At 44.8% G+C, this 13396-nt stretch overlaps 1 protein-coding gene across 1 annotated transcript in view; it reads left to right on the forward strand.

Moving 5' to 3' along the window:
• The window catches only part of PLEKHG4B (pleckstrin homology and RhoGEF domain containing G4B), a 100614-nt gene extending 91070 nt beyond the window's left edge, over positions 1–9544 (forward strand). Inside the window, exons 19-24 of the mRNA XM_066627988.1 lie at positions 1874–2054; positions 3532–3648; positions 4715–4984; positions 5347–5561; positions 6901–6961; positions 9484–9544. Of these exons, the coding sequence (XP_066484085.1) occupies positions 1874–2054; positions 3532–3648; positions 4715–4984; positions 5347–5561; positions 6901–6942 (825 nt within the window). The 3' untranslated portion in view covers positions 6943–6961; positions 9484–9544. The remainder of the gene's footprint in view (positions 1–1873; positions 2055–3531; positions 3649–4714; positions 4985–5346; positions 5562–6900; positions 6962–9483) is intronic.
• The last annotated feature ends 3852 nt before the right edge of the window (positions 9545–13396 follow it).

Here is a 13396-nt window from a genome sequence, read left to right on the forward strand (position 1 = left end):
GTGGAGCCCAACTTCAGTGGAGCTTTGTGGCCATGCAGATTAAAGGAACAATGGATGAAATATCTCCCACTGGTATCAATACAATTTTAAAATGCTTAGGTTTGGTTGGCACATCTCCAGTGTTTGCCCTAGGAAGAGACAGGATACAGGTCCATTCTGTTATTAATTATTATTAACAGTATTTATATACCGCTTTTCAACTAAAAGTTCACAAAGCGGTTTACAGAGAAAAATCAAATAACTAAATGGCTCCCTGTCCCAAAAGGGCTCACAATCTAAAAAGATGCAAATGAATACCAGCAGACAGCCACTAGAACAGACAATGCTGGGGTGAGGTGGGCCAGTTACTCTCCCCCTGCTAAAAAAAGGAGCACCCACTTGAAAAAGTGCCTCTTACCCAATTAGCAGGGGTAAAGTTTAGCAAAGTTTTTCTGTTGTTTTTCTCCTTAGAGAACCAGGCTGAGAAATAGTAACTAACCTTTTTTTCACAAGGCTGTTGTGAAGATAGAAGAGTTGGGAGGAACTTCCTTGAGCTCCTTGGAAAAAGGGTGGGATAAAAAAATAAATAGCTGTGTTTTAGATACCCTTGACCACAGATAAACCAGTACTGCTGAAATTATTAATTCTGAGATTGAAAATCCATATTAATTGGGACTGCCACCCTAACCCCTATTACAGAAATTTTGGTCAATTAATCAAACTTATTTTACTTAATTGATAAAAAATACTTAAATTTGCATTGGGTGGGCAACCCAGTCCTAAACTGCCCAGCACAAGGGGCTGCAGCGGTGCCAAAAATGGCTGCCGCTGCATCCAGCATGCCTCAGGCAACTACTGCCACCACCCCCTCGGAAAAAGGGGACTTTCGTCTCCTTCCCCTGGGTAAAGTGAGTAGCCCTGCAATGGAGCTACTCGATTCTGTGATGACCTAAAGGACAGCATAGAATGTCATGCAGGCGTCCTGACACGGAGGCTCAGAATCTGGTGAAGTTCCACCGGTCCTGCCTCCCTTCTGCCCCACTCCCTCTCCTGTCACACCTCCTCCCCGCTCCACTGGCACTAGGGTGCTAGGGCCCACAAACATGCCTTACAGCACATTTGTGACAGTGCATGCTGTAAGCTGGCATGCATTCTTTAGGATTGGGCCCTAAATCAACAATTTTGAAGAAAATAGCATACTTTCTTTGTCTTCCGGTGGCGCGTATAGATGTTGATTCATGTGGCATCTTGGGAGATGCATAAGAGACTTAAGAAATGTCTCTTAAGATGTTCCTGGCACCTGCACTTTTTATATCAAAAATAGTTAGGCGTGTAAGTTATGTAGGATCAAAACTGGCCCAGACTTACAGCTAGCCAATCGGGTGATGGATCAAAATCCTACCATCCAATTGGCCCCCTAGTTAATGCTTCATCTGCACCAATCATGGGGAGTCTGGGCGGAGCTAAAGGGTATAAAAACCAGGGGTATTTGTCTTGTGATTCATTGCCAGGTTCTGTTCTAAAGATGTAATAAATGTATTGAGCTGTTATCTCTATGCCTTCCTTTATTCGCATGGACCTACTATATAACAATTAGCATTTTTAAAATATGTTTAATTAATCAGGGATGCCTTTTAATCTATTAAATGTGGTTTTAATCAATCAGTTGATTGAAGAGTGGAACTCTAATATTAATACAGTTTGTCTGCTATCATTTGCAGTTGCCTGCACTGAGCAGTAGGTTAGATTAGATGACCTCCAAAGTATCCTCCAACGCTTCACATTCTATGATTCTATGATATACTGATCCGTGTCCAATTAATGGCTGCAAGTTGGATATGATCTCATGCTGCAAGAGTGTTTTGTGGGTTTCTCTTTTCATACCTGTCTGTAGACGGCTGAGATTGGAATGACAGAGAATGTTGGCGATAGTGGCCTGCGATTTGAAATCTGGTTCCGAAGGCGAAGGAAATCCCAAGACACCTACATTCTTCAAGCAAATTCAACAGAAACTAAGATTGTGTGGACTAATATAATAGGAAAAATTCTTTGGAGACAAGCCTTGAGAAACCGAGGTATGCCTGTGGGCAGGGATGATCAAACCAATGCCTGAGGCCACCCCTCCAACAGAAAAGAGGGAAGCTGCAACTTACCTTGGCTCCTTCCTGCATGATCCTCTTGAGAAAACATGGGTTATGTTGAGAATTCCCGGAGTTGGTGCATCAGTCAAATTTAGGCATAAGCAGTCTGGGGGTCAACAGTTCCCGCCCCCTCGTTCCTTGTGTGGTGCCTTTTAAGGTTAAACAGAAAACATGTTAAAAGGAATAACAGGATGGGGAGTGCTGCTGACTATATGGTTTTTTAATATGTGGTTGAATTGGGCCTGGGAGGGGAGCAGTGGCAGAACACTGTGAATCCTTACCCCAGTCCACCTGTATGAATCAACTTGGACTTGCAATATCACTGGTGCAGAACCAAGTTGACCCATAGCAGCTGCTGGGGCTTACCCGAGGACAGGGAGACAAATGTCTTTTTACCTCGAGGAGGCATTCAGCTTCCAAAATTCACCCTTGGGATTTAGCATAGCTATGTTGCTGCACTGGGATTGAGTTAGGATTTTGAGTTTTCATATGGCAGAACTGAGATATCCTTAATACAAGATTTTATCTTCTTCACTAAACCCCCAAACCACATCTCTGTGTCATATTTCCTTTTGTACAAATGATTCTCACTTTGAGCTTCCTATTTAAATGCACTATTTTAGTCTCCTATCATTCACAACCAACCTAGAGGTGCAACATTGGCATCCTTTAGGGCTCAATCCTAACCTGTTAGGCTGGCCCAAGGGACCTGGGAGGGTCGCAAACATGCCATAAAGCACGTTTGCGCCTCTGTGGGGGGAAGCCAGGCCAGTGCTCCCAGAAGCACCAGCCTGCGGAGGCCTCAGCTCCCAGAAGCGCTGACCTGCAGAGGCCAAGGGAGGCCTCTGTACTGGCTTTGTCCTGGTTCCTTGCGTCAGCTCGAATGAGCCGATGCAAGGGTGACAGGTAGGTGTGGGGGAGGTGCGGAAGGGGAGGGAGGGAGGCATTCCTGGGCGGGGAGAGGGAGGGCGATGGGCAGCCCCAGGGGCGGGCAGGCAGGGAGTGGGAGGTTGGGCTGGGATCCGGCAGAGAATCCGGCATTCTCCGGGGAGAATGGAGCAGCTTCAAGTTGCACCGCTCTCCTCGGACTTGTGCTACCTCAAGAGGTGGCACAAGTCCAAGGAGACCCATAGGCGCTAGCAGCCCTCACTCAAGGGTAAGTGAAAACTTTTCCCCTTGCCTGTGGCTGAGTCACTTCTGGCCACAATCCTGCTCTGGATACAGCACAAGCCTCCTGGCTTGCCTGTTCCAGCGCAAGTTAGGATTGCGCCCTTAGTCTTAGTTTGCATCATGTGCCTTATTAACAACTTGGCATCAATTTTGGATTTCCTTCTTAGAACGAAACACTTCTCAGTCTCTACCAGGAGTTATTCTGTAATGTTACTCTCATGCGTGTGTGTTTGGCTTTTAGAACTTCGAATGCAAGAGATGGTGTCTATGGGTATCGGAAATAAGCCATTCATGGATATCAAGCCCAGTGATGCAGCTATAAGTGATCGGGCAATAGACTATATCATGAAAGGAGCAGGTATGATTTGACACTTATCCTCACTTCTTTGGCTGCTCTAAGATTTGTCTACTTGTGTTCCAGCAGTACAGCCCAACTTACTGCATCTCTAAACACAATGCACTATTGCACTCTACTCAGCCACTGCCAGAAACAGAGAGCAGTGCTGGCTGCGTGGCAGTGGCCCTCCCAGCTCATCCGGCATCAGTAAGTCAGCAGCAGGGACAGGTCCTGGGTGCAAAGAAGGAGGAAAAAAGAGTATTGGAAGGAGAATCTGGGGCATGTAGGGGGAGGGAGGTGATGGATCTGGCAGAAGTCACACATTCTAGATATTGTCCTCTCTTAAAAATCTCCCTGCCCCTTTTCTCTCCTTGGACTTGCACCACCAAAATGAGTGGCAAGTAAAATCACCACCAAAATCAGTAAAAATGTTTTTAACTTCTCCTTGCCTTCAGGTCAACCACCACCGCAGCATGCAACTCACGCCTTTTTCGTGTGACTGCATGCTAAAGTGTGGCAGGGGATAGGACTGGGCTCTCAGTATATAAAAACCAGCTCTCCACCATAGCTCACCTCTTTGGTCTCCCTCACCTAGTGTCCCATCTCCTCACCACCACTACTTATAACATTTGGGTTGTGAAGAGCCTTGGAGCGCTTCCAGAATAAGGGATTGGAAGAGAGAGAGACTTCCTTTTCCATTTGAGATAGAGTGGAAAAGTGCTCTTTCCCCATCTGCTGCTTGTCACACACACAGTCTCCCCAAAATTCCCTGGTGCCTGAGGCAGGCTGCCAAGTTCACATGGTCCCTTGCCATGCCAGATGTTGCCCCAGCTGCATTCCAGAAGAGGAGGCACAAAGAACTGTTGCTCTCCTCCTCCCACAGCCCCTGAATTTGAAAGGGAAGAGGGGAATGGAGCTGAAGATGCGTGGAGGAGTGGAGAGTGGAGTACAGTATCTCCTACTAGTACTGTATGTTTTCTAGTACTGAGTTCAACTCACTCTTAGCTGTAAAAGTAGCTTTGTGCTTTGGATATGTGGTTCTTTAGGAGTGCTCTAAGAGTTGGCAGAGGGATTTTTATTTTTCCAGAGTCAAGATCTCGTGCCTCAATTGCTGTTTCTTCATTTGACCACTCCACACCGTTTAAGAGGCCTCATTCCACGATCTCAAACAGCAGCACATCTTCCTCGAGCAGCCAGTCTTCCTCTTCCATTCTGGGCTCACTAAATCTGCACATCTATTCTGCTCCATCTCATCCTGGTTTAGTAGGGCCGCCCTTTTACCATTGGTCATATGATGTCCGAACCTGTATTGAGGAAGACGAGCTGGAACAGGAAATCGGGAGTCGGCCTTCAATGAGTAAGTGGTCTGCAGTGCCTGCATTAGACAAGGGCAGTAATAATGATAGGTACTGGGTATAAAGAGGCTTCTGGGCAATTTTGCTGGTCTCCTTGCAGTTCCCTCTGTTGGCCAGAGTTGAGTGGTTGTGCACAGACTGAATCTGTAACTGTTCAAGACTGTTGTCAGAATTTGCTGTACAGGCTGGGAGTGCCCTGTGTATTTGTGGAATGCTAGCAGCTGGCATGTTTGCAGTTTTCTAAGAGCTGTGGTCTTAAGGATCACTGGTAGCAAAATGTTTTTTCTTTGAGAGACGCCTGTTGAACAATAGGCAGACGGCAGAGTCCAACATCTAATTGTCTTTTCCATCCTGTTTCCTGTAGTTACTGAGAGTTCTGAGTCCTCCCAGTGCACATCAGGTGAAAGCGTGAGTGGCTTCAGCAGCTCAACCCAGGCTGGGTTCTCCCCACTCCTCACAGAGACTTTTCTGGATGAAGACACTTCAAATGCTGCTTTTAAGCCTCCATCACAGTGTGCATCTCCTGCCCTCTCAGAAAAGAGTCCCAGATTAAAACCCAGCAGTCAGTACATTCCAGCTGTAAGTTTGTTTTTTAAGTTTACTGTACACTGAAAATGGTTAGGAAACATTTTGTGATTCTATCAATCTATTGCTGCTCAGGGCATTTACAATGGAGGAATTCCTTCTCTTTTCAACTGCATCTATGCTAGAGAGTGCACCGTACTCCATACAGATGCCACCACCAGCTGTGGAGGGAGAACACAAATTCCACATTGGCTGGGTTCAGTCCTCTCAACCAAATGCATGACAGGCAAAATGGCATTTAAAGTAGTTGGCTTTCATTTTTCATCTGCTGGTGCTCCTCTTTCTGTGGTTCAGGAGTCTGTAGAGGTGGCAGACTGATAAGATATCGATGATTTGCCTGTTGAGGCATCGCACTGTGGAGGTCATCCAGGGATCTGACATGAGGTGTGATGGTCCTGAAGTGGTGTTTGGCATCAGTGATAGGCTGGATGTGGGCAAACTAACTGCATTTAAATTCAGAAAAGACAGAGATTGGTAGGAGATTTGGTCAAGAGGCTGATAACTTTGCAGCGGTGTGTCAGTCTGTTCTGAATGAGGTTGCTGTTCCCTTGAAGGAGTAGGTCCACCATTTGGAAGCACTCCTGGACTCAGCTTTGATCCTGACTGTTCAGGTGATGGCTGTGGTCCAGATTGCTTATGCCTAATTTGACTGATGAACCAACTATGCCTCTGCCTGTCTCAGACATACTCAGCCATAGTGACCCATGCCTTCATTACCTCCTAATCAAAATGCTGCAACATACCCTACATGGGGCTGCCCTTGAAGACTTTTTGGAAACTTTAGCTGCAAGACAATTTGGTCATGTGTCACTATTGTTTTAACTGCATTGGTTTGTTTCAAGGTGTTATTTATTACCTTTAAATCCCTATATGGCTTAGAGCCAAGATGTGTGAAGGATCACCTTTCTCTATATGACTTTACCTATCCATTAAGATGAGGGAGGAAAGCTCCCAGGAAGGGAGCATGTTAAGCTGCAGCAGTGACCGTCAAATCCTAACCCCCTTCCCAGATCCAATCCCATGGTTCATGTAGACCTACCCCAGCTTTTTAGCTAACGCACTCCAAGTATCTACACACACACATACCCCCATGCCACGGCAGCTTACCTGAGTAAGGGAAAGATTATTTCCTTACCCAGTGGAGGCCTCTGCAGCCCGCCCCTTCCCCACACGATGCAGCAGTAGTCATTTTGGCACTGCTACATTAGCAGAGGGGGGAGTTAGGATTTGGATCAAAAGGGAAGACAATGGATTGTAGTTGTAAGGACCATCCAGACCATTCTAAAATGTAGTCATGCTGACTGTAATTAATTTTCCCTCCCTTCTCTGCCAGAGCAAAACCTCTCATTTATTAGGCCTCTCAACCATGGTTTGACAGAAATTCAGTACAGTAAGTAAGTGGATTTTTTTCAGCTAAATTGATCCATTTAATAAAAAATACCGAGACTGGCATTCTAATTTGCTATTAAAAAACACAAATAACCATTCAAACTGGGGATGGGAGAATTTCTGAAAACTTGATTTGCATGTTCTAACTATTGGTGATAATACTGAACATCCACTTAGATACTAATTGTAATTTTCCTCCTGTTGTCCTCTCTTCTGCAAGCGCTTCCTTTCTCTACATCTTCAAAAATGTCCCTTTTCAGGATTCTGTACATGGTGTTGGAGCACTGTGGCCTGAGATTGTGTTGGGTTGTGCCCTTGGTTGTTAATGATGCTCGCAACAAGACACGGAAGAAAGTGACATGTAGGCCCCACATAATTCAAGAGTCCAAAACTCAAACATGGCACCTTCCCATTCCTGGAAATTAAATCCCAGTAGGTGGTGGAATTGTCTTCAAGTATTTAAAACGCATTTCTCCCCAAAGGTGTATTTATTCAACATTAATCTGAGTCACAGACCAATCCTGAGCTGCCCATGGTAAGGGCTCACAAACGTTCCTTATGGCACGTTTGCAACAGTGCATGACAGTGGTAAACTGGCGCACACAGGTCTTGATCAGGTCTTCACTTTGCCAATTAATTTCAGATAATTTAGGATCATTTTTTAATCTGATTTTTGACTTGTGAACAGTTGAAAGGGTCTACTGTTGTTTGGGGGGGGCAGGGCGATGTAGTGAACTGAACAGGCACAATCTCCGGGGCTCCGGATTTCAGCCTGTTTCTCACCTCTATTTCTGCGGGTCCAGGCGATCCGATGAATTTGCCAGGAGAAGTTTAGTCATCCTGACGATGATACCTGAGTTAGGTTGGAGTCCAGCCGGGGGGCTTGCTTCTCAGGAGTTGGGCAGGAGGTCTGGTCTAGAGGGTTGAGCCTCCATTTGCCTGAAGATAACATCCGAAGGTTGCCAGTACGAGGCCACCGGCACCGTAAATGGTTTGACCTTGAAGCAGCTGACAAGCTGGGCCAAGCTATTCCATCTGCTCTGAGCTTGGGAGGATGGAGGCCAGAATGTGCGACCAGATCAAGAAAGAAACATCTGAATGTTGTGGTTTCTTGAAAGATAAAACCTTCTTTCAAACTGTAAAAATCCCTACGGGGATTTAAATTGTCTGCCTATGTAAACCGCCTTGAATAAAGTCTAAGGAGAAATCTGAGGACCAAGAAAGGCGGTATAGAAATACCTGTATTATTATATGTATTATTAAATATTTATTAATAATTATAGATTAACAGGTTGCATTAGGTAGGGACAGCCAAAATGCAGATGCACTGGGCACATTTCTCCATAGGTAGCTCCAACGTATAGAGAGAGAAGCAAGAATACAGAGATTACAAACAAGACGTACTTTGGAAGATTACATAATAGATTGAAATAGGATGACATTGTGACATTCCTGAGATAGCAAACAGAGTCCAAGATGAAAATAGTCCATAATGTTGATATGGACAGATAAGTGTTGGTTTGGCACTGTCCTGCAGCAATATAAAATTGTACTGGCCATGATTAAATGTGAGGATATAATATAATAGGAAATAATACCAAAAAAAGTAACTTGTAACAGCAGTTTGACAAAAGATATGGTTGACTAAAATGAGAATAGAGATGTCCCAAACCTAAGTTCATGATACAATTTACTTGGTCAACAAAATCAGATTTTTTCCAGAATACAGGGGCCCCCCATATCCATGGATCCCATATCGGCAGTTTCCTTTATCCATGGATTGGGTCTGCGGTGCCCCCCTGCACCCCCCCATATGCTCCCCTTCAGAATTAAAAAAGCAAACAATTTTTTTAATTAAAGACTTCCAATTTTTTTGCGAAAAACCAAAAGTGACATGGAAGTCTCTTTTTTCTTTTTCTTTAATCATCATTCTGAGCCCAGCAGAGGCCTTGGGCAGATGTGCACAGGCTCTGCCAGGCTCAGAAGACCCTCTGGAGGTGAGGTGAGGCGAGCTGTGCTCCCTCACCTCTGGAGGGTGGCGGAGTGTTCCTCCGTATCCATGGATTCAGCTATCCACAGGAGGTTCCAGAACGGAACCCCCACGGATATAAGTTTTCAAGGCATCCCATATTTTAAAATATGACAGAACTGAACACAATCCAGACCCTTGTTTGCATGTGGGGAGGGCAAGAGGCAGAGACATAAATTGCTCTTGGGCAACACCTGTGCCAAGGAATGGGTCACTGCCTCCTTAATCCATTTTCTGGGAACAGTGTGTGAATTTCTGCATCACAGCTAGGTTGGAGTGGATCTATTTTGCAACTTGTATGAAAATTATTTTGAAGCAATTTTCTACTTGCAGATATTATAGATTATTCCAATTTCACCTGAACTTCTTGCAGCCTAAGTTTTAAAAAGAAACCTGTATTGTTTTCACATGCTATGTTTTCCCCTCCGAAGCAACATATTCATAACCCTGTCAAGCTAGTTCTAAATTATAAAATATATTTCTTTTGTCATTTTCTAGGATGATTTGGATCAGACTACATAACACGAACTTCTGAAACTTGAACCTCTCAGCACAGCACCTATTGATTCCAGGTGGCATTCTTTTGTCCTTCCAACGAAGGAATTTCTCCTTGTTTGTATGTAAAAAATATGCTTTTTCAAATTTTTCCACATTAATCCAAGTTTTTGTATATAGCTGATGAGATTTAGATGTTATTATGTTTTTTGGAAATCCTGTAAATGCAGAAAGCATTATATGTAAATATTTATTATCTTGCATTATAAATTGTTCATTTTTATGGCAGACTTAAGGAAGAAGACTCTTACTAGCACACACTCCAATAGGCCTCAGTAGCAAAAGTGTGTTTGTGTGATAAGAGCCAATATCATTGAAATGTTGAAATATTTCTAGGTCACCTAGGTAGTATTTTCTATAGTGGTTCTCAAACTGGTGGGTTGCAACCCACCAGTTCGTGTAAAGCTTCCCCTTTAAGGGGCGGCGGGAAGAGGAGAAGCAGAGAAGCTATCCCCAGGATAGCGTTCCTAAGGGGGCAAATGGGGAGTGCTGTGCTTGCACTTACATTTAAGTTGTTAGGGCTGCTGGAGACTGCAAGAGGTGTGGGGAGACCTGTGCAGCCCTCCGCAGGGCTCCCTGTGGCTTGGAACGTTCAAATGGAGACATTGCAAAGCACCTCTTGGAAACGAAGTGCTTTGCAATGTCTCTGAACATTTCAAGCCTTGGGGAGTCCTGCAGAGGGCTGTGCAGCAGTGGCGTCACTAGGATTTGCGTCACCTGGTGCAGGAGGCCTGTGCGTCACCCCATACAGTGGGCGGGGCAACACCCCAGGTGGTGGGCGTGGTGATGTACCATTGCCCCGCCCCCACTGGATTTTTGGCTGTACATTTTGACAGAACACAGATATTTCAATGTGGTTTGTTTCATTGCATTCTGCATGAAATTACGCACTGATTGCTATGTAACATGATGGTATTATTCCTCCAAACTCTGATTTTAGTGATTTTGAAAACTTGTAGTGTCGCGCGCATGCGCGACACACACACACACACACACACGTGTCCACTTATTAACATCTTATGGCAGCAGTTCTCAAACTTTTAGCGCTGGGACCCACTTTTTAGAATGACAATCTGTCTAGGACCCATTGGAAGTGATGTCATGGCCCAAGTGACATCAACAAGCAAATTAAAATAAAAGAATTAAATAAGGGGGAGCCAGCCTTGTTCCGGCAAGTGAATTTTCTCCGTAGTCTGCCTGCAATAACACCCTCTCCCAAAAAGAATCAGTGAGATTTTCAGCCCTCCCCAGTGCCCAGTTTAAAGTTCTTCTATTTCAAGCATAAGATAAAGACCCACCTGCCTTTGCAAGTGCAAAATAGAAAACATTCCCTTTACCAGTTCAAGCCTCTTCTTTTGGTTCTTTTTAGTGGGGGGGGGGGAGGCTGCCTTCTGGAGCATTTGTTGAGCTCCATTTCCATCGGATCGGGACCATTCTGGTGTCTTCACATTCCCCTTTGCCTGGCCTGATCACAAGCCAAGGCACGTCTGCCTACTTGTGAGTAAACATGACCATGTGGCTTAGTTTTGCTTTCCACAGGGCTCAATACATTTGCAGCTGGGAGGGAGGGACCTCCTTCTCTGGTATTTTGGGGGGATGCATTCATTGGATCAGGACCATTCTGATGTTGTTGGATTCCTCTCAGCTTGCCCTTTCCGATGGACTAAGGCAGGTTCACCTACTCATGAGTATACATTGCCATGTGGCTTAGTTTAGCTTTCCATAAACCTCAATACACTCACAGCTGGGAGGGAGGGACTTCCTTCTTGGGTGTTTTTTGGGGGCTGCATTCATTGGATAGGGACCATTCTGGTGTTGTTGGATTCCTCTCAGCCTGCCCTTTCCAATCCACTAAGGCAAGTTTGCCTACTTGCGAGTAAACGTGCGATACGGCTCAGTTTCACTTTCCATCAGGCTCCATGCATTTTTTTGTTTCCGTTTTTTTGGCCATAACATTTGAAGGAAAGAAGCTATTTCACTCTGGTTTTTTGCATTGCATTCCACTGGAAATTACACATCCAACAGTATATGGCATGGTGGGGTTGCCCCTAAAACCACGATTTTAGCACGTCATCCCCCCAGTGCGCGTCACCCCCCCTTGCGCATCACCCGGTGCAGCCCACACCCCCTGCACCCCCCTAGTGACACCACTGCTGTGCACGGCTCCCTGCATCTCCTGCAACCTCCAGCAGCCCTAACTATTTAAATGTAAGTACAATCACCCCCCCCCCTTCATTCCCTTGAGCAATACAATCCTGGGGATCATGTTGCTGCCCTTGCTTCTCCCCCACAAAGACTTACTGAGGGAGTGAAGCTCCTTCAAAGTTTGAGAACCACTGTTCTATACTATTCATTAGTATTTGTAACATTGGAAGTTCTCAAACATTTTCAGAAGAACTCTCCATACTGGAGCCAGACTTCCTTGTAGTTTGACAAGTACAATACCATTGCCCAAACTTTTTAACAACTCACAGTACTTTGAACACATTCCATGCAATGTGCAACACAATCCTATCTGGACAGCCTGTGCTGCAATACAGCAGCACCAAGACATCTGCCACTGTATTCCATGGGGCCAAGGAGGCAGCCAGAGTGTTGACAATAACATTCCCAACAATCAATGGGCAGCATGTGAAACATTTTGTAGCTTTTTGTCCCTTCCTATGGTTAGCAAAAGCAGAATAAATTATGCAAAATTTAGGACCAATATGCAGCTGTGCTTATTTGTATAATTATATAAGTTGCAGAATTCAGGTTTTTTCAGGGCAGAATTTTGATGAGTTTTGGGGGGTTTTTTATAGCTGGTTTAACAAAGTAGCAAAGAGACAAAACTGTGGATCAGGACTTATCTGGCTGAAACCTCACTTCTGCCATGAACTCACTAGGTAGGCTTAAACAAACCACTTCCTCTCAGCCTCAGCTCTTCAGCTGCATTGTGCAGATAGTAATACTTCCTTACCTGCAAGGTTGTTGGAAGAATAACAAAAGAAAGGGTGTGAATTACTTTAGGCACTTGAAAGCAAGGTAAAAACACTATTTTTTAAAAGCACAAAATACACACGGCCCTGAAACCAGGGCCAGCCCAAGCCTTCCTGATGCCTGAGGTGGAGTGCCAGATGCTACCCCTCCTACGTGATAATGTGCTAGTCTCTGCTCCAATGTTCTAGCTCTCTCTTCCCTCCACATTTCCTCTTCCTCTCTGTACCCCTCTTCCTTTTCCAATCCGGAAAGTGGAAAGAGAAGGAGGAACAGTGGAGACAAGTAGACAGATAGAGAAGAGCACATCCCACTGATCAGGTGACCACTTCAGCTGACATCTGGGATGGGCCTCTACTAAATCTCCATAGTCTTTTTAGAAAGTTGCAGATTCACCCCCCACATCCTGCAGCTTAAATACATACTTTTGCTGCAATCACTGTACTTTGATTGAATTATGTGAAAATAAATTTGGATTAAGCAGGTGTAACATTTGTATACAGGTGAGGATGATTTTTTAAGCAGCCACCCCACTTTCAGTGCAAACAGTCTTTGCTCTCTCCAGGGTCAACCTGTGTGTGCAGGGGAAATTGTTCTGTAAGTTTCTGTCAAAAGCTGGCTGTGGATATCAGTTAACTGGCTAGCTAGTGTGTTTAGGTTAAGCCCCACATGCACACATAGCCTCCTTGGAGCAGTTCCACACCTGTTCATAAAATGTTTCCTTTTTTTTATAAAAAAAAAAAAGGTTCTTGATTAGCATAGACATGGATCAGTGTTCGTGTGGCACTTATATAACTGTGGACAGTCTGCCTGAAGCAAAACAAGAGAGGCAAGACTGATTTGATAGGATGTATTCTCGTCATGCAAATGGCAAAATGAG

The sequence above is a fragment of the Tiliqua scincoides genome, chromosome 5 (genome assembly GCF_035046505.1).
Source record: "Tiliqua scincoides isolate rTilSci1 chromosome 5, rTilSci1.hap2, whole genome shotgun sequence".
In the NCBI taxonomy this organism is placed as follows: domain Eukaryota; kingdom Metazoa; phylum Chordata; class Lepidosauria; order Squamata; family Scincidae; genus Tiliqua; species Tiliqua scincoides.